Here is a 26,761-nt window from a genome sequence, read left to right as displayed (position 1 = left end):
TTTGATTCTCAAAAGCAATGATTATATAAACAGACTTAAGTATGACCTTTGCTGTGTTTTTTTTTTCCTGAGCGGTCGCTTTATTATAAAGCTGTCAGCTACCAAAAAAAACCAATGTGCTACTGTGAATGTCACCTTCAGAAATGCCGTGGTTAGTCATGCTTGGTGTGGAAACAGGAATGGGTAGCGCACACGGTGCGGCACAAACACGGTCACCTGGAAAAAAAAATGCTGAAGGACAATGAGTCATAAACTCACCTGTATATAGCTGAAAAGATGTCTTCTGATGAGAGACCAAAGGTTTTTTCATTTTGGTTCTTTCCTTCCCTGTGAAGATAAAAAAAAATAGCATCCTGGTATTTAAACTTCTTAATCTTGACCTATTGTTTAAAATCCCTGGATTGTACCAGAATTAAAAAGACGGTAATGTGGAAATCTTCTGACACGCATTATAAAGTTAACGAGGGCACATTAATGAGGCACCGAAGCCAGGAATGATACAGACCACTGTTTGCTCAATGTCCTTGTTTAATTTTGTGAGAACAGACCACTCTTTTATGAAGAATAATCTTTATAAGAGATCGTTCTGTACAAAGCGAAACTTGAGTTCAAGAATGCTAAACAAGATTAGAGCCACAACTAAAGACCATGTTAAATAGAAGGTAGCAGATGAGGGGGGCTGAGGACGAAGCATCAATTAAGAATGAAGTAAGCAGTAATGAAGAAAGTTCATTTATAACCGCATATACACTATATGCCAAAGGATTATAGACCATCAAAGCCATACTTGGGCCTTCCTAAAAATGCTGCCACAAAGTTGAAGCATGAATGTAAAATATTGACTTCATTAGTCTCACCCATCATTGTTGAGTATTGACTCGCTCTTCTATACAGTGTTGCTTCAGTTCATTAACGTTTGCAGGCATATGTTTACACACAGGCCCCAAAGTCCGGACTGAGCCAATGCAACACCTTGACTACATTTAGCCATTCTGCTGTGAATTTGCTGGTGTGCTTGGGATCATTGTCCTGTTGCATGACCCAGTTACAGAATCAGAAATAGCTTTATTACCAAATATGTTTACACACACGAGGAATTTGACTTGGTGACAGGAGCTTCAAGTGCAGGAGAAAGTACAGACATAAATTAACAAAATATAAGTAAGACAGACAATTAAATAATGACTATATACATAAGTAAAAATATACTTTAAATGAATTTATGTTATTTACGTGTGTGCAGTTTACAAATGTGCCAAATCGGATTTTATGTATAAATGTGTCAGTTATGAAGGATATGAAAATGTCGGCTAAGCTTCAGCTGTTGGAGCATGTTCCTCTCATTGGACTCTAGAAAACGTTTGTACATGGTTAACTCAATGGCTACAAGGTTCACAAGTCCTATGGTGTAGAACAAGCACAAAATCATCACCCATCAACCACCTTGCTTGACGGTATGAGCTGTTTTTGTTGATATGCTGTGATGGTTTTTACTAAATGAGGCACTGTGCATTATGGGCAAACATCTCCATATTGGTCCTGTCTGTGCATGTTTTGTGGTTTAGGGTTTGCAACCCTAAGATGTGCTGCCATGTCGTCTTTAGAGAGAACAGGCTTTGTCCTGGCTACCCTTCCAAATAAACCATATCTGTTTAGTCTTTGTCTAATTGTACTCACTTGAACTTTCGCAGTTAATGTGCATAACTGTTCATCAGGCCTGTGGGTTCTTTGATGTAACTATTATTTTTTTTATTTATAATCCTGAGCATTCCTTGTTCTGCCCTTTGGGTAAATTTGCTAAGACACCCCTCCTAGGAAATTTTAAAATATCAAATATCTTTTTGTTTGAACTTGCTTGGAAAATGTATAAATTGTTGAGAAATTGTTTTATAATCCTTCCCAGATTGATAGACAGCAACAAACAAAATCTAGTGGAAAGCTTTTGTGAAAAGTAGAGCTTGTTAGAAATATACAAGCAGATATAGATGTAATTGGTCAGAAATCTTCATTCTCTGACTACCAAATAAGGTAATGATGCACATACTAAAGGTCGACCGATTAATCGGTGCTGATTGCTGAAAGCTGGAACCATGAGCAAAAATGCATTCCGATTGATTTTATTGCATTGCAACAGCGGCCTCTAGAGGCAAATCACTGATGCCACGTGCTGTTTTTTTGACATTCGAGACTGCACGCTGCATGGAGAGCGCCATATTTAATTAATTATTTCTAATTTATTAATTACATAATGGTATTCATTAATTAATATATCCATAATTATTTCATTCCCACATTTTCATGATTCAATACTGTTTTTGAATTTTTTTAATAAAATTTAGTACTATTTTATGTTTGTTTCGGTCGACCTCTCCGATTTCTTCACTCCAGACATGGACCAGCAAACCAACAATAATGTTAAAGTAATGACACCGCTTGGCCCATCACAGCCTGTCAGACAATTAAAATGCTGGATTGTCATAAATGCAGACATATTCATTCGTTAATTTATTCATTTTTTACAATCGTTTTAATCCTATGCTGTATTGCAGAGAAAACAAACAAGCATCGTTTTGAGATGTGGAAAGAAACAAGAAAATCCAGAGTAAACCAACAAGGACGAAAGGAGAACATATTACAGTCTGTAAAGAGGTGAGAATCAAACCTAGGGACCCTGAAGCTATAAAGTGGCAACAGCACCAAGTGTATCACAGTGTCACACAAAATATACTACACTCGGAATAAAAAAAAATAACGCGTCAGTGTTATTGCCACCTCTCCAATCCAGGGTTTTCAGTTCTGTCCTGAGTTTAGGTTACTGTATGATCATGGTTTTGTATGTTTTCCCAGGGTTTGGGTATGTTTTCTTTTGGTTCTTCTGCCTTTTCTGATCTCACAGAACATGCTGGTAGGCAGACTGGGGATGCTAAATTGAGTGAAAGTGTGAGTGGGTATGTGTGTGCGCTTGCATCCCATCCAGGATACATTCTCCTTCAATGCGTTTAGTATTTCTAAAACCCATTGCATCCCGGATAAAGAGATTTGCTTCGTAGCATTTATTGTGTTCCTCTTAATGAAAAGCCAAGTGGTTTTTTATTCCTTTTCAGTGACTATTTGCCACAACCAATTCTGCAACAGAGAATTTTGCTAGACTGCAAAAGAATGCACTTATGGCACATGTATTTACTGAGATCACCTTTTAAAAGTGCGATTGCTTTGAATGGCAGAGTCACAATTACTGCTGTGTCTGAGGCACTTATGTCTTATCAAGCTGATCTTTGTCATGTTCAATTATACAATTAGAGTAACTACAAAATCCACAACGGAAATATTTTTAGCATAATTCAAGTTTTACCTGACTGCATCTCCAAGGTTGTTCCACAGAGGGTAGATGGTCTGCGATTGGTAGATGATCATGTCATGTAGAGATTTAGGACTATCCTTGGCCAGATACAGGTTAGCAACATCAGTATTGCTGTAATAAGCTACAAAAGAGAAACATAAAACAAAAAGCTTGAATAAATAAAAAAAAAAAAAAAAGTTTTTCATCTGTTTTGATTTTTAAATGACCTTTGTTTCAATTATGGAGGAAGCAATCGAATTATTTATAAAGCCTATACGCAAGAGGATGGGTCCACTCAAATATTAATCACCAATTCTACATGAATCCTCTCCAGTCTGAAGTACTAAGTTCTATTTCATTCAAGATTCTTTTAAGTCAATGTCTACAACCCCAATTCCAACAAAGTTGGGACACTGTGAAAAATTTTATTAAAAACAGAATGCATTCATTTGAAAATATCAAAAATACATAAAAAATTAAACAATAAAAAAACATATCAAATGTTGAAATTGAAAATATATACACTCTTGATATCACCCAAATGCTCCATCAGGGATAAATACACATCGTTCACTTTAATATTTAATTTCTGTAAAGCTGCTTTGAGACAATGTCCATTGTGAAAAGCACTACAGAAATAAACTTGAATTTCCATTCTAAGAAAATAATGGTCATTTTGAATTTGATGGCTGCAACAGGTCTCAAAAAAGTTGAGGCAGGGACATGTTTAAAACTGTGTAGCATCACGTCTTTTGTTTGTATACATATGGGAACAGAGGAGACCAGTTGCTGAAATTTTAGGAGAGGAATGTTGTCCCATATGTGTCGGCTTCAGAAATCCAACTGCTCAACAGTTCTGGGTATTCTGTGTTGTGTTTTTTTATTTCATGATGCAACAAATGTTTTCAAATGGTGAAATGTACAGACTGTGGGCAGGTCAGTTTAGCTGTAAAAGATGCAGTATGCAGTTAGAATTTTCTCTCTCAAATATGTAAGGCCTTGCCTGAAAAGATGTTTTCTGGATCGAAGCATTTGTTTCTCTAAAACCTGTATATACTGTTCACCACTGATGGAGCCTTTCCAAATGTGCAAGCTGCCAATTCCACAGGCACTAATGCAGTCCTATACTATCAGAGATGTGTTTTTTTAACTGATTTTTGATAACAAGCCAAATGGTCCCTCTCCTCTTTAGACCGGAGGACATGATGTTCATCAACCTGCATTCTTGATCCCTTGCCGACAAGTTTCTTTAAACAGATAGCTCCAGAGGTAATTGAACCTGTTTTAAAAATAATTAACTCTTCCATTAGCACTGGTTATGTACCAAAATCCTTTAAACTGGCAGTTATCCACCCCCTTATTAAGAAACCTGACCTTGACCCATGTCAGTTATCCAACTACAGACCAATATCAAATCTCCCCTTTATATCCAAAATTTTAGAAAAGGTTGTAGCACAGCAGTTATGCTCACACCTACTTATGAATAACATTTTTGAAATGTATCAGTCAGGATTTCGGCCTCATCATAGCACAGAGACGGCGCTAGTTAAGGTGGTAAATGACCTGTTATTGGCCTCTGATCAGGGTTTTGTCTCTTTACTTGTTTTGCTCGACCTTAGTGCAGCTTTTGACACCATTGATCACACTATACTGCTTGCTAGACTTGAGAACGTTGTTGGAATAAAGGAACAGCTCTCTCTTGGCTCAGGTCTTATTTGACTGATCGCTATCAGTTTGTGAATGTAAATGGTGAGTTCTCCACACTCTATGAGGTAAAGTTTGGTGTTCCTCAAGGATCTGTCTTAGGCCCACTGCTTTTCTCTTTATATATGCTGCCTCTTGGTGAAATCATTCATAAACAGGATTCGCTTCCATTGCTATGCTGATGACACACAGCTGTATATTTCAGCAAAGCCAGATGAGAGATCAGCTTAACAATGTTGAGAAGTGTGTAAAGGACATTAGACAGTGGATGCTTAATAACTTTCTTCTGCTCAACTCAGATAAGACGGAAGTACTTTTACTAGGACCACATGCAGCTAGAAGTAAACTTTCCGATTACGTTGCATCTCTGGATGGTGTTTCTGTTTCAGCGTGTACGGCTGTCAAAGACCTTGGTGTGATTATTGACCCGAGTCTTTCCTTTGAGTCTCACGTGAATAATATCACCAGGATCGCCTTCTTTCACCTTAGAAATATTGCTAAAATTAGAAATATGATGTCGTTACAGGATGCAGAAAACTAGTTCATGCTTTTGTTACTTCTAGATTAGACTACTGTAACGCTTTACTGTCTGGGTGTGTGAGTAAGTGCAGAAATAAGCTTCAGTTAGTTCAGAATGCAGCAGCAAGAGTCCTCACTAGATCTAGGAAATATGACCACATCACCCCTGTTTTAATCAGTCTACACTGGCTCCCAATCAAATCTCGCATTGATTATAAAATATTACTACTGACGATAAAGCACTTAACGGTCTCGCACCACAGTATCTGAGTGAACTTCTGTACCAGTATGATCCTCCACGCCTACTTAGATCAAAAGGTGCTGGCTATCTGTTGGTTCCTCAAATAATGAAGACTACAGCAGGGGGCAGATCTTTCTCTTATAAAGCCCCACAGTTATGGAACAGCCTTCCAACCAGTGTTCGGGACTCGGACACAGTCTCAGTGTTCAAGTCGAGGTTGAAAACTTATTTATTTAGTCAAGCCTTTTATCAGTAGATTTTTCTTAGGTAAAGGCTCAGATCTGGAGGGAGCATGGATATAGAGTGTTTGGTGAACTGGTATATTTGTATGCTGTCATCCCTCACATTCACACGCTCACTCAGGTTTGTTGACGGTGGTGTGGTGGGTCGCCTCATCCCAGAGATCCTCATGTCTGTGTTACCTTCTGGTTCTCCTTTTAGTTATGCTGCCATAGCGAGTCTTGCCGGAGTCCAAACTGCACAGTGACATTAACTTTCATACACCAATAGGACACTTAATAATCCATATCCTTCTCTTCCCGTCACCCTCTCTCTCTCTCTCTCTCTCTCTCTCGGTCGAGTTAAACATGCTCCTGAGGCTCCAGTGACCACTGTTCCAGCCCCTCTCCTCCATGGATCTTCACACTTCTGTGCAGCTTGGGACGGTCTCATCAACACCTTGGGTGGTTCCATGTAATTCGGAGTAGAACGGGTGCTTTGAGGACGGATTGGACTGTAGTTGGTGTCGGCGGTCTGCTGCACTGACTCGGAGTGCAGTTTGCTTCTGATCATCATCACTGTACCCGCAGCATTGTATATCTGCTTTAAATGGACATTTGGTGCAACCCAGATGAGGATGGGTTCCCTCTTGAGTCTGGTTCCTCTCAAGGTTTCTTCCTTATGCCATCTCGGGGAGTTTTTCCTTGCCACAGTTGCTCATCAGGGACAAACTTACTTACAAAGAACATATTTACGTTTAATCACCACATTATCTGTGTAAAGCTGCTTTGAGACAATGTTCATTGTTAAAAGCGCTATACAAATAAAAATGAATTTAATTGAATTCATGGTTTCCAAAAAGAAATTCAAATTTCAATTTTTCTGACCAAAGAACAGTTCTCTTATTTACCTCATATTTCATCAGTTTATTTTCTATTGTGAAAAAAATATGGGTATATGAAACTTGCAATTATTAGCTAGCTTTTTCTTTGTCTATTAAAAGCTCATCTGTTACTCATATCAATCTACTTGAAAAAACCTTTCTAAAATTAATTCCTTAGCTCCACCTACCGTAAAGACACCTATGTACTGTATTACTTTTACCTGGAATAAACAAACCTGTGCCCTGGTTTAGTTCCACCTCCAAGACCTCGGCACCCACAAGCGCATCGAGGAGCCGCTCCATGCCGTCCTCACTAGCGCCGAGTTCCCGTGCTAACTCGGCTGCACTCAGGGACTTCTGGGATTGCATAAGCAAGTCAAACACACCCTGCTCACATGCTGAAAAGATCACCTGCAAAGGATAGAGACCAAGTTAAAAATTAAAATGAAAAGAAAAGGTAGGAAGTGCCTAGAAATCCATCTTGAATGGTAGCTGATATTAAATAGTTTAATATCAAATACTTTTGCTGACTGGCAATGAACCAAAATTTAAAAGTGGATTAAAATTCATAAAACACTAAAGAATTACATATTATAATAAAGAACTTATAACAAATGAAAACATAAAAGCTTAAAGGACTTTGTAAAGGAACTAGTAGCAGAACCAAAGGTATTTTGCAATAATTTCCTATGTGACCCATTAATACTTTCTTTCGGCTTCTCTCGTTAGGGGTCGCCACAGCAGATCATCCACATGTTTGATTTGGCACATGTTTTTACGCTGGATGCCCTTCCTAACGCAACCCTCCCCATTTATCCGGGCTTGGGACCGGCACTAAGGCTTGTGCAACCCTAATGGCTGGGGTTGGTTCCCTGACCGGGGATCGAACCCGGGCCGCAGCGGTGAGGGGAACCTAAATTTCCAAAGTGACCCAAAAGGTTTAATTCTACTGATACCTCAGCAATATGCTATTTCAAACATTATTTAAATTAAGTTAAAGGCAGTGGTGGACAGAAATGAAATAAAAGGAATTCATTACTGTATAAGTTTTTTCACGTAAATCTATTTTATTGTGAAGTTTTTCCATTTGGGAAAACTTTTATTTTAACTTCATTACATTTCAAAGTCAAATATATCATTTTTTACTCATTTACTACATTTCGTGAAATCAGTCGTTCCTTTTTATTTATGAGCGGATAAAAACTGGTTAAACGCAGCAGGCCACCAAAGTTAGAGTTAGAAAACCAACTGTGAACCAGGTGTGCTTCAAGAGCTGACCCTCAAGGGATTCCATTTGCAGACCAACAGAATCTTTTCACATAAAAGAGTTAATTAATTAAAAATTATTATAGGAACACTAACATTATAGGAACATTATAGCCATAATAAATTATAGTACTTTGGATACTTAAGTACATTTGAAGACAAATCCCTTTACTGGAGTAATACTGTGTTACCTGGTATATGGATAATCCATCCATCCATTTCAAAGGTTTGCTTTGCACTGGCATCAAGCAAAGCCGGAAAAAAAGATACAGAAACTAAACAAATACTTTTTCACTGCTTGAAGTGAAGTGAAGTTGTGGTCAACTGGTGGTGCAACCAAACAGAAGGAGGCTACAACTGACTGGCAAGGAACAAAACCAATGTAGATAAATGTTTAAAGAGGAAGTAGCAGGGGGCTGAGTTCTATTTTCTAATGAAAAGTGCTAGGGAGAGATAAGACACCAACCTTGGACATTCTGAAACCATTGAAGTACTCGAGCAGTTTAAAAGGGTAGTCTAGTTCACTCTGAGAGAGATGCTCAGCCATGGTGGAAAGTCCTGGTGAAATGAACAAGAAACCAAGAACGTTTAATTTTGCAGTCTATGTAGATTTATCAGCAGATCAGCAATTCAAATGTATAGCTAGGTGTTCAATAGAGTTGAGTTCAGAGCTCTATAGCAGGACACTCAAGATCTTCCACTTCAACCCATGTATCTCCATGGGGAATTCAAACGCATCAAAAGACATCCTATACAAATATGTGCTTCCAGATTTGTGGTAACAGAAAAAGTGTATTCTAATAATAATTCTGAGAGTATTAAAAACAAATAAGGTATTTACAATTTTGCAATAAACAGAAATATATCCAGTAAAATAGAAGTTTATTCAAACGTCCTTCAGGCTCCAAATAAAGCTGTGTACAACACTAGTTTACATCATATAGTAAGTGTGGGTATAATAGATTTGTATCTGATGCTCTATGCACAATATGTTTGAATTTTTTACTTCAAGTAGAGGAATTTGTGCTTTCAGGTTGTTCATGAACATAAGCTGCATTTTTGTTCCACAAAAAGAAAAGAAATTTTACATTGATGAATTGATTGTGTATTGCTGCTATAAAAGTATACTAATATACCGGTAGCTATACTTCATTCCATAACAAATAAATGCAACTAAGCGTGCAGTTTATTATTGACTAGCACATTTGAAATTGCTGTGGTTTAAGAGGAAATCCCCTGTAAAGGAAAACCAAATTTGTTCATAACTGCAGCTTATGTCAGGCCATATCACTCCACTGTCACTGATTAATTCCTTCTGAAAGGACGCCCACAGGTTTTTTCTTTTTCATTTTTTTAACTAAGGCTATTTTTGGTCACATTTTCATATCACGATCCTCCAAGAATTTTCTGTGTTTTGCTAAAAAATAAATAAATAAATAAAATTATATACATATACATATATATATATATATATATATATATATATATATATATATATATATATATATATATATATATATTCATATATATATATATATATATATATATATATATATATATATTCATATATATATATATATATATATATATATATATATATATATATATATATATATATATATATATATATATATATATATATATATATATATATATACATACATATATATATATATACATATATATATATATATATATATATATATATATATATATATATATATATATATATATATATATATATATATATATATATAATATATCTAAACCAAAACATCCTCCATGTCCTAAGATATGTGTAAGATAGAGTACTACCCAATAATAATATAATAATTAGAGGTACATATTTTATTATTGACAATACTGTGCAAAATTTGAGCCAACCACCAGCGTTGTTACTGCGAAAGTATGATTTTTATGTCAAATTCTATAGAAGCTACATTTATCTGTTTTTGTTTTGGTTTTGTACAGTACTGTATAATCAATATACGTCTGTGGATATAAATACATTTTACGATTATATATATATATATATATATATATATATATATATATATATATATATATATATATATATATATATATATATATATACATATACATACATACATGTATGTATGTATGTATGTATATATATATATATGTATATATGTATATATATATATATATATATATATATATATATATATATATATATATATATATATATATATATATACACACATACACACATACAGTCAGGTCCATAAATATTGGGACATCGACACAATTCTAACATTTTTGGCTCTATACACCACCACAATGGATTTGAAATATAACGGACAAGTTGTGCTTTAACTGCAGACTGTCAGCTTTAATTTGAGGGCATTTACATCCAAATCCAGTGAACGGTGTAGGAATTACAACACTTTGCATATGTGCCTCCCACTTTCTAAGGGACCAAAAGTAATGGGCCAATTGGCTTCTCAGCTCTTCCATGGCCAGGTGTGTGTTATTCCCTCATTATACCAATTACAATGAGCAGATAAAAGGGTCCAGAGTTCATTTCAAGTGTGCTATTTGCATTTGGAATCTGTTGCTGTCAATTCTCCAAGATGAGATCCAAAGAGCTGTCGCTAAAAGTGAAGCAAGCCATCATTAGGCTGAAAAACTATACAAACCCATTAGAGAGATAGCAAAAACTATAGGCGTGGCCAAAACAACTGTTTGGAACATTCTTAGAAAGAATTAACGCACTGGTGAGCTCAGCAACACCAAAATTGGGTTTTTAAATACTTAAATTGTTTTGTTTTTTTTTCCTTCTATGTATTGTTTGTTGCTGTGTGTATGGATTCTGCTGGCTGTGAAACAAATTGCCCCTCGGGGATAATAAAGTTGACCTAACCTAACCTAACCTAAAAGACCCGGAAGACCACGGAAAACAACTGTGGTGGATGACCGAAGAATTCTTTCCCTGGTGAAGAAAACACCCTTCACAACAGTTGGCCAGATCAAGAACACTCTCCAAGAGGTAGGTGTATGTGTGTCAAAGTCAACAATCAAGAGAAGACTTCACCAGCGTGAATACAGAGGGTTCACCACAAGATGTAAACCATTGGTGAGCCTCAAAAACAGGAAGGCCAGATTAGAGTTTGCCAAACAACATCTAAAAAAGCCTTCACAGTTCTGGAACAACATCCTATGGACAGATGAGACCAAGATCAACTTGTACCAGAGTGATGGGAAGAGAAGAATATGAAGAAGGAAGGGAACTGCTCATGATCCTAAGCATACCACCTCATCAGTGAAGCATGGTTGTAGTAGTGTCATAATGTGTGCATGTATGGCTGCCAATGGAACTGGTTCTCTTGTATTTATTGATGATGTGACTGCTGACAAAAGCAACAGAACTCATTGGACGGCGCTTCACAGTTCAGTTGGACAATGACCCAAAGCATACTGCAAAAGCAACCAAAGAGTTTTTAAGGAAAAAGTGGAATGTTATGCAATGGCCAAGTCAATCACCTGACCTGAATCCGACTGAGCATGCATTTCACTTGCTGAAAACAAAACTGAAGGGAAAATGCCCCAAGAACAAGCAGGAACTGAAGACAGTTGCAGTAGAGGCCTGGCAGAGCATCACCAGGGATGAAACCCAGCGTCTGGTGATGTCTATGCTTCCAGACTTCAGGCTGTAATTGACTGTAAAGGATTTGCAACCAGGTATTAAAAAATTGAAAGTTTAATTCATGATTATTATTCTGGCCCTTTACTTTTGGACCCTTAGAAAGTGGGAGGCACATATGCAAAGTGTTGTAATTCCTACACCGTTCACCGGATTTGGATGTAAATGCCCTCAAATTAAAGCTGACAGTCTGCAGTAAAGTATATATATATATATATATATATATATATATATATATATATATATATATATATATATATATATAAATAAATTGTACACAAAATTCAAGGTTTGGTACGTACCTTATTATTAAGTCACGGTTCTGTTCAATATCGGTACAGTTGGGGGGAAAGAAGCAAAACATACAATTGCTTTAATAATGCAGTTTAATATTATAAAAATGTGTACACTACATTTGAACAGTTTACAAATTTAAATAAAATGCCTACTTGGTTAAATAATAATAATAATACAATTTTATAAACAACTAAATAGAATAAATGAACACAATACTTTTTAAATTTATTAATCAATTAAACTGGCACAAATTAAATTGATTAAATAAAATAAAAAATGTGAATTAAATAGTTTACATTTGTTGGACTACATTTGGGTAAAATATGTATATGTATATTTGGTAATACATGCAATATATGTAATATGTATAGGTGTGTGTGTGTGTGTGTGTGTGTGTGTGTGTGTGTGTGTGTGTGTGTGTGTGTGTGTGTTTTAGATTTAATATTTACATTTCCAAAAATATAATCTACTTAAATGTTATATGTATTTCAGCATACTTTAACAAACGTCTACATTAATTCAATCATTCATTTATTCACTGACTTTTTAGAATTTTCTTCTTTTAAGAGAAATTCTTTTAGCTGGACATAAAACGTTCAAAGAGTCTATAGCGCTAGCCACTTCCTGGTTAGCGGCTAACACTAGTGCCATGGACAATTTAGCATTTTCATGAATGCGCAAAACAAATCTTATTTACAGTGACACTGCGCTAACTCTAGTTTCTTATGCACCTGTCGTTGTTGTGTGTTTTCAGGTTGAAAAATTACAGTAAAGAAAAATGCACTCAATGTGCACGTGGACACTAAACATACTTTGCAGGTCTGCCACTTAATATGTTCTTGAGGGAACTCAGCTTTTGTATTCATCTGTGTAAGACTATATTCTGCAAGTAGAAAGGATTCCAGTGCACTCTTAAATTGGAGACGGTTGCATTAGGAAGGCCATCCAGCGTAAAACCTGTGCCAAATCAAATATGCAGAGCAGGAGTCAGAATTTCATACCGGATCGGTTGAGGCCTGGGTTACCAACAACCGTAGGTATTGTTAGCCAACAGGTACCGGTGGGAATTCAGCTACTGTTGGCCGAAGGAGGAGAAGAAGAGGAGGAAGACGTCTACAGAGACAGCAGGAAAAGGAGAAGTGGAGAAGAGTGGAGGTTAGAGTGGGCCATTTAAATGTTGGTACTATAACTGGTAACGGATAGAGGGAGTTGATGTGATGAAGAGGAGAGGGGTAGATATGTTGTGTGTTCAGGAGTCCAAGTGGAAAGGGAGTAAGGCCAGGAACACTGGAGGTGGGTTTATACTGTTCTATCATGGTTTGGATGAAAAGAGAAATGGTGTAGGGGTGATTCTGAAGGAAGAGTACAGTAAGAGTGTAGTGCAGGTGAAGAGAGTTTCGGATAGGGTGAGGACTGTGAAGCTGGAAGTTGAAGGGGTGATGATAAATGTCATCAGTGCCTATGCTCCACAAGTGGGTTGTGAGATGGAAGAGAAGGAAGAATTCTAGAGTGAGTTAGATAAAGTGGTAGAAGGTGTACCTTGAAATGTAGGATTGGTGATTGGGGCAGATTTCAGTGGCCATGTAGGTGAAGGGAAAAGATGATGAGGAGGTGATGGGTAGGTGTGGCCTTGAGGAGAGTAATGTGGAAGGGCAGATGGTGATAGATTTTGGTAAAAAGATGGAAAAGGCAGTGGTAAGAGATTGGACACTAAGGTGATGGCAGGAGACAGTGCAGTTGAACAGCATCAGATGGTGTGAGGACTAAAAAAAGAATAAGGTGGAAACTGAAACAGGAAGACTGAAGTGTGAGATTCAGGGAAGAGGTCAGACAAGGGCTCAGCGGTAGGGATGGGCGATACCAATAATTTTCTTTTTGATCCGATACCAAGTACTTTCAAGACAAGTATCACCGATATCAACTTTAACAAATGTCTGCATTTAAGAAACACACAATATATATATTTATTCATTCCATGATGCTGTGAAAATAGAGCTGAGTTATTTAAGATTACAGGAAGTTGAATTACCCTTATAAACATGATCCACAATGTAATAAATGTATTAATAATTCATTTAATAATTGTTAGAAAAAAATATATATATAATAATAATAATCACTTTAAAATGTATTACTGTTGAAAAGGAAGGGGTAGCTCAGTTGTTAAAACAATGGACTTCTGCTCGAAAGGCAATGAGGCCCTGCACTACAAAGTTGCCAGTGTTCGGCCCTTTAGCAAGGCCTAAAACACTCTGGATAGGGGTGTCTACCAAATGCCATTATTGTCATTTGTAACTTGTAATTATATGACTGAGCCAGGACATGTATAAAGACAGTGTGACAGTAGTAAAGTGTGCAGTAGGAACGAAAGCGTCAGTCAAACTGCGGGTGACAAAGTGAGGAGAATGGATGGGTAAGGACCCAAATGCAGGATGCAACAAGAGATAAGGAAAAAACATGGTTTAAGAAAGAAACAACCTAAACAATGGGGCAAGGCAAAAACACAGTCACAGAGAAAACAAAAACAAAACCGAAAAAGCAGTCCAAAAAATCTAAGCCAGCAATCTGAGCAATACAGGGAGGGCAGAAACAAAAACCAGTCCAGAGTTCAAAACCAAAAGCATAGCAGAACAGGGGTCAGGAACAGGTTAAGAATCAGTAGCAGGAGCAGAAACAGGTATCCAGAGCAGACAAATTGTCACAAATCATCTCAGGGGGTTAGAAACAGGGTAAAATAATCTGGCCTGAACTAACATATTGGGTGTCCTTAAGTACCAGGAGGAAACAAAAATGGCAAAATGGCCGCCGACCCATAGGTGCAAGCCGCGGAACCGGAAGTGCACACCATAAAACCGCAAGTGCGCACCATGCCCAGAAGATCCTGACAGTACGAAGCGTGGAGCAAGCCTCCAGGTGGCTGCCCCAAGCACTTTCTGCCCAATGTGACAGGTCTCGTAAAGGGAAATACAGGAGAGGCATGATAATCCTGAGGCACAAGGAAAGTCAAGTGCCAGCAGCGGACACAGCGGCGGGCCTCTCCGAGCGAAGCGGGGCCCTCAGCGGCGGCCCTCTCCGAGTGGAGCGGCTGACTATACACTCTTGCGGGTGACTTTACACAGCAATATTATTTTGTCAGAAAATGCGGGTGCAACAAGGGGTAAGGAAAAGACAGGGAAGGGGTAAGGAAAAAAAGGCATTAATAACAAACAACCTGAGTGCAATGGGGCAAGGCAAAAACAAACACAGTCCGAAAACAGTCCAGGGTCAAAAACACAGGCAAACAGGGCGATGCAGAGAAGACAAAAACAAAATCGAAAAAAACAGTCCAAAAAATCTAAGCCAATAAACTGAGCAATACAGGGACGGCAGAAACACAAACCAAAAACTAGTCCAGAGTTCAAAACCAAAAAGAGCAGAACAGGGGTCAGGAACAGGTATCCAGAGCTGACAAAGTGCAGGTGAAGAGAGTTTCGGATAGGGTGAGGACTGTGAAGCTGGAAGTTGAAGGGGTGATGATAAATGTCATCAGTGCCTATGCTCCACAAGTGGGTTGTGAGATGGAAGAGAAGGAAGAATTCTAGAGTGAGTTAGATAAAGTGGTAGAAGGTGTACCTTGAAATGTAGGATTGGTGATTGGGGCAGATTTCAGTGGCCATGTAGGTGAAGGGAAAAGATGATGAGGAGGTGATGGGTAGGTGTGGCCTTGAGGAGAGTAATGTGGAAGGGCAGATGGTGATAGATTTTGGTAAAAAGATGGAAAAGGCAGTGGTAAGAGATTGGACACTAAGGTGATGGCAGGAGACAGTGCAGATGAACAGCATCAGATGGTGTGAGGACTAAAAAAAGAATAAGGTGGAAACTGAAACAGGAAGACTGAAGTGTGAGATTCAGGGAAGAGGTCAGACAAGGGCTCAGTGGTAGGGATGGGCGATACCAATAATTTTCTTTTTGATCCGATACCAAGTACTTTCAAGACAAGTATCACCGATCAACTTTAACAAATGTCTGCATTTAAGAAACACACAATATATATATTTATTCATTCCATGATGCTGTGAAAATAGAGCTGAGTTATTTAAGATTACAGGAAGTTGAATTACCCTTATAAACATGTTCCACAATGTAATAAATGTATTAATAATTCATTTAATAATTGTTAGCAAAAATATATATAATAATAATCACTTTAAAATGTATTACTGTTGAAAAGGAAGGGGTAGCTCAGTTGTTAAAACAATGGACTTCTGCTCGAAAGGCCGTGAGGCCCTGCACTACCAAGTTGCCAGTGTTCGGCCCTTTAGCAAGGCCTAAGACACTCTGGATAGGGGTGTCTACCAAATGCCATTATTGTCATTTGTAACTTGTAATTATATGACTGAGCCAGGACATGTATAAAGACAGTGTGACAGTAGTAAAGTGTGCAGTAGGAACGAAAGCGTCAGTCAAACTGCGGGTGACAAAGTGAGGAGAATGGATGGGTAAGGACCCAAATGCAGGATGCAACAAGAGATAAGGAAAAAACAGGGTTTAAGAAAGAAACAACCTAAACAATGGGGCAAGGCAAAAACACAGTCACAGAGAAAACAAAAACAAAACCGAAAAAGCAGTCCAAAAAATCTAAGCCAGCAATCTGAGCAATACAGGGAGGGCAGAAACAAAAACCAGTCCAGAGTTCAAAACAAAAAGCATAGCAGAACAGGGGTCAGGAACAGGTTAAGAATCAGTAGCAGGAGCAGAAACAGGTATCCAGAGCAGACAAATTGTCACAAATCATCTCAGGGGGTTAGAAACAGGGTAAAATAATCTGGCCTGAACTAACATATTGGGTGTCCTTAAGTACCAGGAGGAAACAAAAATGGCAAAATGGCCGCCGACCCATAGGTGCAAGCCGCGGAACCGGAAGTGCACACCATAAAACCGCAAGTGCGCACCATGCCCAGAAGATCCTGACAGTACGGGCGTGGAGCAAGCCTCCAGGTGGCTGCCCCAAGCACTTTCTGCCCAATGTGACAGGTCTCGTAAAGGGAAATACAGGAGAGGCATGATAATCCTGAGGCACAAGGAAAGTCAAGTGCCAGCAGCGGACACAGCGGCGGGCCTCTCCGAGCGAAGCGGGGCCCTCAGCGGCGGCCCTCTCCGAGTGGAGCGGCTGACTATACACTCTTGCGGGTGACTTTACACAGCAATATTATTTTGTCAGAAAATGCGGGTGCAACAAGGGGTAAGGAAAAGACAGGGAAGGGGTAAGGAAAAAAAGGCATTAATAACAAACAACCTGAGTGCAATGGGGCAAGGCAAAAACAAACACAGTCCGAAAACAGTCCAGGGTCAAAAACACAGGCAAACAGGGCGATGCAGAGAAGACAAAAACAAAATCGAAAAAAACAGTCCAAAAAATCTAAGCCAATAAACTGAGCAATACAGGGACGGCAGAAACACAAACCAAAAACTAGTCCAGAGTTCAAAACCAAAAAGAGCAGAACAGGGGTCAGGAACAGGTATCCAGAGCTGACAAAGTGCCATGAATCATCTCAGGGGCTGAGGAGCCGGCAAGATAATCTGGCCCGAAGTCTGAGGTGTCCTTAAATATCAAGAGGTGCGAGCCGCGGAACCGGAAGTACACCCCACAAAACCCGAAGTGCGCACCGTGTCCAGAAGTTCTGGACAGTACCCCCTCCACGACCGTCTCCAGACGGCCTTGTTTTGGCAGACTGAAGAGGCAAGGCCTCGCAACCCGCCCTGGTTGGGTGGAGCGGGTCTGGTAGAGGAAAATACAGGAGAAGCATGATAATCGTGCCTGGGGCACGAGTAAAGTCTAGCGCCAGCGGCGGACACAGCGAACTGCCACCGGGTAGAACGACGGAACTCTCGGCGGGACCCTCGGGGCGGAGCGACGGCCTCGGCGGGACCCTCGGGGCGGAGCGACGGCCTCGGCGGGACCCTCGGGGCGGAGCGGCGGCCTCGGCGGGACCTCGGGCGGAGCGGCGGCCTCGGCGGGCCTCTCGGGCGGAGCGGCACATGGACAGGCTTGGGGGCATGCTCAGCAGGGCAGACAGGCATAGAGGTGATCTTGGCAGGTCGGAAGAGCTGGGCGACGTCCCCAGTCAGGCAGGAAGACTGAGGTTGGGCAGCCCCTTAGCAGAGTTCAGGAGCCGGAGAGACTGTCATCTCAGGAGGTTATTTAACCCGAAAATTCTCAGTTCTCTGCTGGGGGCTGAGCTTCAGAATATCAACAGTCAGTAAGAGGCGGCAGACTGAAGAGGCAAGGCCTCGCAACCCGCCCTGGGTGGGTGGAGCGGGTCTGGCGGAGGGAAATACAGCAACCTTGGCGGGACTCTCGGGCGGAGTGGCGGCCTCGGCGGGACTCTCAGAGCGGAGCGGCGGCCTCGGCGGGCCTCTCGGAGCCGAGCGCCGACCTCAGCGGGCCTCTCGGAGCAGAGGGGCGGCCTCGGCAGGCCTCTCAGAGCGGAGCGGTGCCCTCCGCCGGCCTCTTGGAGCGGAGCCGCTGAATATACACTCTTGCCGGTGACTATACAAGGCTATATTATTTTGTCAGAAAATGCAGGTGCAACAAGGGGTAAGGAAAAAACAGGCATTAATAATGAAACAACCTGAGCAATGGGGCAAGGCAAAAACACAGTCCAAAAACAGTCCAGGGTCAAAAACACAGGCAAACAGGGCGATGCAGGGATGAAAAAAACAAAACCGAAAAAAAAAAAAAAATCAGCTTCAGAATCAGATCAGGAACAGATTCACTGTTGTGGTGGGCCTGATCTCCAACAATGACAAAACCTGGAGAGATGGTGCCAGGAGAACAACCTTCTTCTGAACACAGCAAGACTAAGGAGTTGATTGTTGAACCGCTAAACATCAACGGGACCCCAGTGGAGAGAGTGGACAGTTTCCGGTACCTAGGTGTCCTGTCACACCAACACCCTGGTGAAGAAGGCCCGGCAGCGTCTGTACCATCTGAGACGCTTAAGGGATTTTAAACTACACTCTCAGGTGCTAAAGAATTTCTACACCTGCACCATTGAGAGTGTTCTGACGGGTAGCATCACTTCCTGGATCGAGAACAGCACCATGCAGGACAGGCGAGCCCTCCAGAGGATGGTGCGTTCAGCTTAACATACCATCCACACCGAGCTCCCTAACCTGCAGGACAGCTACAGCATGCGGTGCAGGAGACCTCAGCCATCCCAACAATGGACTCTTTTCTTTGTTGCGTTCAGGGAAACGCTTCCGCTCCCTGAAAGCGAACACAGAGAGAATGCAGGCCATTCGGAGAGAACGCAGGCCATTCAGAGTTTAAACCAGGAAACACCCAGGATCTAAAAACTGGCCCACTCTCCATCAGCTCACTTTTCACACTACGACACTTTAAACTCTGGATTTGCACAGCACAGTGCACTTTATATTTTATTTTCACTTTAGCATTTATCCGGGCTTGGAACCGGCGCTAAGAGTGGACTGGCTTGTGCAACCCTAATGGATGGGTTTGATATATACACACACACAGAAAAAAATACCAAGTATTGAGTACATATACAGTAAATGAACATACTTTCCAGAAGATGTATGTCACATGACCCAGCAGCGCGTTTCAATACTCCTACACTATTTGCATAAATTCGTAAATTTCCTGAACCTAACACCTACTAGCACCCCTGCTGAGATTTTCACAGACGTTTAGCTCCATTGTTTTCCTGCTTTTGTTGTGCAAACACACCCATTACCTGTGAGGCCTGGCACATTTGCATTTGTTAGCTTAAACCAAGGCAGGCCGAACCTTTGTGTGTTTCAAGCTTTACAGCGTTTGCAGACCCAATGTCTATCATCCCTGCATTTGGCACAGGTGTATTTCTGACATGTTGCACAGGTAAACCTGCTGCGATTCCTTTTGCAGCTCTCTTGCACCTGGCACTGCGTTGTCCGTACAGTCCCTGGCACAGCAGCTGCAGCAGCTTCAGCAGCCTGCCTCTGTGCCAATATTTCCTTGTGCTGCATGAATCGGCAACGAAGTTCCTTAGCTAGAAGACTCAGAAACAATCTTCTTTTGCCTGTCCACCGTGTACATGCCTTGTACAAAATGTAGGCATTCACCGCCGCCAGGTCCAGCATATTGTAAAAAACCGCTACTGGCCACCTGCGTGTTGCTGCTCTTACGGAATACATCCGCGCCATTTGGTCCAACACGTCTACACCACACTGTGAAAGCAGAGAGAGAGAGAGAGAGAGAGAGAGTCATGAGTATATGTGCTTTTTTTCTATAGGCCTGTATAGTACACATCAGAAAACATTGTAGCACTGGTGTAAAATTATACACACATTCACATACCTTCATGTGGTTATAGTCTGTTATCGTGTTGGGTTTCCTCTTTCTGCCGTCACCGATTGTCACGTTTTGGTGCATGGAACTTAAAACACACACAGTCTTGTTTTTTTTAGGTGCATAAATTGTTAAGAAGACACTGCCACTTCTAAGCACTGAAGTGGAGAATACCTCTCGCTGTGCAGTGTCTTTTGCAAGTTGAGGAAGTTCACGCCGGACTTTATTCACCGTGCCCAGTAGCGTTGTTTTGCGCTGCAGCAGTCTGTGCGACAGTGACAGTGAAGTAAAGAAATTGTCCGTCGTGACATTTCTCCCATCATCCAAAAATGGCTCCATCAGACTCATGACCACGTTCTCTGCCAGCCTCTCTCCCTTCTGACGACTGGGGTCCTTTCCCAAGTAAGGAGATGCATTGCAGACATATTTGGTCTCCAAATCCGTGGCCATCCAGAACTTGATCCCAAATTTGTCTGGCTTGGTTGCGATATACTGTGTGAATGGACAACGAACCTTGGTAGGGAACAGCTGTTCATCTATGGTCATGTGTTCTCCTGGAGTGAAACTCTCAGCACAGTTCTTGTTGAAGCGTGTCCAGATGTCGGAGATCGCAGCAAATTTGTCTGTTTTAACCCGTTCTGCCCGCATGTGCTCGTAATCAAATCGAAGGTGTTGCATAATTGAAATAAATCTATCTCGGGACATTGTCTCTTTGATTACTGGCACCAGAAAGCTTTCTGACCAGCAATCCACAATGGCACCAACGGGACACATGATTGCTCTTACTAACAGAATTGAAATGAATGCCATCAGTTCATGAATTGCCAAACTCCAGTCCGGCTCTGTTCTGCGGGCTTGATGGACCGTGCAGTCCCTGATGGTCTGCAGCATTCCCACGTCTACCAGGCAAAGGAAGCTTTGGAGCACGCTTGTAATTTTACGCTGTCGGAAGATAAACAAAGAGAATAGTAAATTTACATGAACCTCACTCTAAATGGGTTTATATTAATATCATATGTACTATGGCAATGACAAACCTTAGCAGACTTTGTGGGTCCAGCTTGCGCAGTGAAGCACGAGTGATTTGCTCCTGCACTGGGCATTCCAATGTCCTCCTCTACCCACACAGTGCCGTCTTTTGCAATCTGGTTCAGACAGGGCTTCCCAGTACCACGGTGCATCTTCCGTGGAGGCGTATAGGGTTCTTGTTCCGTTTCCTGTTCGGATTCTTCTGAGGAGGTATCAGTGGCCTGCTGGTCAAATGAAATCTCTCCTTCATCAGAGTCTGCTTCGTCCATTTCCTCAAGCCAGGCCAAAGCCTGTTGCGCGGAGAGGTTCTTATTGTGTGGCAGTGATACGGAGGCCATCCTGATGTGCGTTCTCAAAAATGCAAAGAAGAAATGATTCTCCCGCCTGGGTCGGTCTGCTTTTATGCACAGCACTGTGCTGTAGTTATGCAATGCCACTCCCTTACATACACAGTCACAATGGACAGAATCACACCTTGCAAAGCTGGAGAGATCACACAAAAACAAAATTCACTTTTGGTGTTATAATTCAGTGATGGCCAATGAAAATGAAATGACCATTTTATTCTGTATGCGTACGAACATGCCAAAAACCATGGACCATAACTTCACTTAGCTTATGACCAGTGTTGGGCAGTAACGCGTTACTGTAACGCAGTTACTTTTGAAAGTAACTAATACTGTAACTCAGTACTTTTAAAAATAAAGTTTTTTTTTTTTTTAATGAATGAATTTGGGCTGAAGTGTAGACTACAGTCTGACCTGTTTACAGCAGAGACGCATTGTAGGATTGGAGGATGAACCACTGTAAACACGAAGAAGACGCACTGTGGGCGTGTCTCCGTTTATTCAGGTCTGTGCGGCAGTAATGGCGAGTCGAGCCGAGAGAAAGACGAGTTTCTCAAAGTGGAAATATGCTCATTATTTTACTTTAGTTGAGCATAAAGACAAAAACTTTTTAGTCAAATGTAAGCTGTGTCTTTCTGGTTCGAAGCTCGTATCTACTGTGATAGCAGAACCTCCAGAAACTCCACGCCTCGACGAAGCTAGAAGCTAGAAGCTAACCCGGAGTTCTGTTCTACATTGTTGATAGTTTTCATACTTCAGCTGTAAAAGAAAGATGTTTAAGAGCTCAACACAACAGCTTTTCTGATGCAGAAGCCACTTTAGTTTTTGATTGTGAATATATTATTCAGCTTGTTTTATTTATTTCAGAAATCCTTGTGATATATTCAGTTTGTGCTGGTCTGACTTTAATAAAATAGTGTTTAAAAATTACTGTGTGTTTGTCAGTTTTGTGTTTGTAGACCATAACACATAAAAGGGCATTAATGTGAACATTAAAGAACGTTTTTTTAAAAAGTAACTTTTAACAGTAACGCATTACTTTTTGGTGTAAATAATCAACAAAGTAACAGTTACTTTTTGAACGAAGTAATGAGTAACTGTAACTAGTTACTATTTTTTAGTAACGAGCACAACACTGATTATGACATTTGTGTACAAACATACATTGGAGACTGAAGTGTTCGCAAGTTTTCATTTTATTCATGTCATTGTATTAGCAACTTTTCATTCTGTTTTCACACAATTTGAGTTTCCGTAAATGTGTGTCTTTAAAATGTGCAGGTCAGTCAATGTGTGGGATATTTTGTAGAGATACAGCAGGCATTTCAGAAGGTTTCCATGTTACACACAGAAGTTTGACCTGCCTTGGATCTGAGCTACTCTGAGTAAACAAATACAAATGTGGCAGAACTCACAGGTAATGGATGTGTTTTCACAACAAAAGCAGGAGGAGAATCGAGCTGAAGAACTGTGAAAATCTCAACAGGGGTTAATAACACCTCGGGACATGCACCAGACAATAAACGTGAGTAATTCTGACTTTGGAGAAGTCTCCATGTCTCCATTTGATACCAAAAAGATCGAATATTTTGGCGACGATCAAAATCAGACTCGGTATTTTTACTTACCAAAACAACACACAGGGCTGAGGCTGGGGTTTTCGATCCCAGTTTTCTCTTGATCTGCTCTGATAATTTGCCCCGAAATATGATTACGTCATCCACCAAATCCCTGGAATTAAAGCACTTTTAAAACATAAAAACACCTAAAAATAGAAACAAACCGCTTCCAATCGCTTTCAGCCGAACACGAGTCACACGACTGCCGTTTACATTACAAGGACCTGGATGTTTGTAAAGAAGCCACCAGCAGATGGCTCCCAAACACCATGTTGACATTTATTTTCTTCGTTGGTTGAAATGTTGAAGTTTTCAGCGCTTCAGTGACTTCCCCCTCGCCATTTCCCCTTTAGGGAGAAGACGAATTTCAGTCGCCATCTTATAAAACCCACGACCGTGCTGTTTATCAGTAATTACTTATTAAACTAATCTGTGTAAAATGATAGGTATTAATCATTACTATGCAACCCATGTAATGAATATGCATGCTATGTAAATTAGGCAACGCCCTCGTGCCCTCCCCACTGCCAATCAGTGACGCTCATTTGAAAAGTTGAAATGAATTTTGGAAAATGTATTCCAATTTATTTGAACAAGTTTTATATACAAGTTGGAGATTAATTTCAAAACAATGTGTTTGTGTAGTAAAAATTAAAAAAGCATAACAGAACACCATATAAGCAAAATACCGTGGAACCAAGCTGGTTAGGTGTGTCTTCAATTTTGATCGTCACCAGCGAAGCACCTCCACATCATCACCTCCTTCTTCTTGCTTCACTTTGGGAACCACACACTCAGGAGCCACCCATTGACCCTCTGTACATCTTACAAAGACGCGCCGATCAGAACTAAATCTCTAAAATCTGGACTCATCAAATCAAACGCCAGTGCTCCGCTGATCTAATGTCCATTCCTTGTGTTTCTTGATCTAAGCATGTCTCTTCTGCATGTTGATTTTCTGAAGTAATGGTTCCTTTGCTGCAAAATCGCCGTAAAAGCTTGACTCGCGCGGTCTCCCCTGAACCGTGTATGCATTACTAATCAGAAGGTCAGGGGTTCAAACATAGCTATCGCCAAGCTGCCATTCTTGGGGCCCCTGAGCAAGGCCCTCAACCCTGCAGTGCTTCAGGAGCTCCTAACATCACTGGGATGTGCAAACAAAGTATTTCACTGTACTGAAAAAGAACCTAATTTTTTCTCCCTTTTATAATATTCTGACTTGTAAATGTGTATATAAACTTAAGATCAATATTTTGTTGACATTTTCTTAAAAAGATGTGGAAAAAAAATGTAAAAGGAGGCATTTGGAGTTTGAAGTTGGAATTGAAACACAGCCTGCAACCCAAATGACTTACATTACCTAATCTGCATATGCAGAATGCTAGGCTAAGTGTTAATGACATACAGTCCATATAATCATTATAGCATTTTTTGTTTTTACCTGCAACATGGCGGTACTCCAGAGTGACACAACCAGCATTTTCTTTCCCTGGTACCTAGAAATTTAGCTACAAAAAATAAAGCATTATATATTATGTATCTAAAATGTTGAATTAGCCGCTAAGACTAGTGCTAAGAATTTATAAGCGATTTATATCCAGATTTAAGAATTTCTGTTAAAAAGGGGAAAATCCTGACAATTCAGGAAGTGAATAAATGAGGGATGGAAGGCATGGAGACATTTATTAAAGTTTGCTGAAATAAGTAGAACAGTTAAGATTATATCTTTAATAAAAATGAAATATTAAATGTCACACACACACACACACACACACACACACACACACACACACACACACACACACACACACACCTCGAATGGGGTCTAACAAATGTAAACTTAAAATGTATCCATTTATTTAATCAATTTAATTTGTGCCAATTTAACTGATTACTTAATTGAATCAATATTTTAAAAAAGTCTATTGCATTAATTAGTTTATTTAATTTTATTATGTCTAAAATATTATTTTATATATTATTTAACCAAGCAGGCATTTTATTTAAAATATTAATAAAAAATTCACACACGTTAATAATAATAATGAACAGTGTCGTTAAAATAACGTCAATTTTATGTTTCACATTTCTAACCATACCAAAATTGAACCAAACGTAAGTACCGTCCCGTGAATATTGTATACAAAGTAAAGAATTTTATTTTCAAGGAATTGTATGGCAGACGCTCATGATCCAAAACTACTAATAAAGGGTTTGAAAACATTATTAAACAAACTTTCTTCCGGCTTCTCCCATTAGGGGCGCCACAGCAGATCATCCGTATTCATGATCTGTATGTTTGATTTGGCATGTTTTTAGGCTGGATGCCCTTCCTAATGCAACCCGTCCCATTTATCCGGGCTTGGGACCGGCACTAAGAGTGCACTGGACTGTGCAACCCTAATGGCTGGGGTTGGTTTCCTGACCGGGAGGTTTACAAACATTAACCAAGAAAAATGTGTCCTTATAGGAAGAGTACATTTTTCCCCCACAACAATGAATAGTCTTTGAAAAGGGCAGAGGAATTGGTCCAGACAGTAAATTAAAAAATGTAATCCATATGTACTAAATAAATAAAAGTAAATAAGTGGCAAGTTATTTATAAATAAATTGTAATTGTTAGCGAATTGCTTTGGTGCATATAAAGTGCGTTCACCCACTGCGTGATTCAGTCTATTAAAGCGCATCAATATCCTGCGAAAAGTGGCATTTATTTTTTTTTCCACAAACCGGCTATTAAAATGATTAATTATATGATGATTATTTTTGAATATTCTAAAATGCTAACTCCATTTTTGGCGAGTAACAGCCAAAATATTATACTATTCTAATAGACTGATTAAATGTGAGAATTCGACTCAAAAAGTTGGACACTTCTAGATAAAATGGCTTTATAAGGGTTTATATATATATATATATATATATATATATATATATATATATATATATATATATATATATATATATATATATAATAAAAAAGCGCCCATAAAAATCAGTAACTTGAATCTCACTGCTGTAAACTGACCACCACACAGAATGTGAAGAATTTTTTATTTAATTTTATTTACCTACTTGTACTTTTGCAAACACGAATCTTTTGTTGTACGTTTTTTGCCACATTTTGCATCCGAAGCACGTCTTTACCCCATGCGAACGTTGCTTTCTGGGTAGCTAGAAAACAAACAACAAAAAAAAGTGCGCAAACATTTGCAAAACGATGTGCAATAAACTGCACGTCGGCCATAAACGTAGCAATAAACCTGTAAACGTTGTGTGCTCTCTCACACGACACGACCCGACA

At 39.8% G+C, this 26,761-nt stretch overlaps 1 protein-coding gene across 6 annotated transcripts in view; it reads right to left on the bottom strand.

Annotated features, from left to right (window-relative positions):
* asmt2 (acetylserotonin O-methyltransferase 2) overlaps nucleotides 1-25,177 on the bottom strand; it is a 54,906-nt gene extending 29,729 nt beyond the window's left edge. The window contains exons 1-6 of one of the 6 annotated variants that reach the window (XM_046855425.1): nucleotides 23,467-25,108; nucleotides 12,139-12,158; nucleotides 8,639-8,730; nucleotides 7,128-7,317; nucleotides 3,353-3,482; nucleotides 259-327 (exon numbers count right to left, since the gene is read on the bottom strand). In XM_046855425.1, coding sequence (XP_046711381.1) covers nucleotides 259-327; nucleotides 3,353-3,482; nucleotides 7,128-7,317; nucleotides 8,639-8,719 — 470 coding nt within the window. In that variant the 5' untranslated portion in view covers nucleotides 8,720-8,730; nucleotides 12,139-12,158; nucleotides 23,467-25,108. Of the gene's footprint in view, nucleotides 1-258; nucleotides 328-3,352; nucleotides 3,483-7,127; nucleotides 7,318-8,638; nucleotides 8,731-12,138; nucleotides 12,159-19,634; nucleotides 20,342-20,471; nucleotides 21,405-21,499; nucleotides 21,975-23,466 lie in introns of those variants that run through there. The other 5 variants (XM_046855423.1, XM_046855424.1, XM_046855426.1 and 2 more) reach the window with 5 other exon arrangements.
* Between the last annotated feature and the right edge of the window lie 1,584 nt (nucleotides 25,178-26,761).

Source organism: Silurus meridionalis, chromosome 8 (genome assembly GCF_014805685.1).
Source record: "Silurus meridionalis isolate SWU-2019-XX chromosome 8, ASM1480568v1, whole genome shotgun sequence".
Classification (NCBI taxonomy): Eukaryota; Metazoa; Chordata; class Actinopteri; order Siluriformes; family Siluridae; genus Silurus; species Silurus meridionalis.
This window is presented reverse-complemented; position numbering and strand designations above follow the sequence as displayed.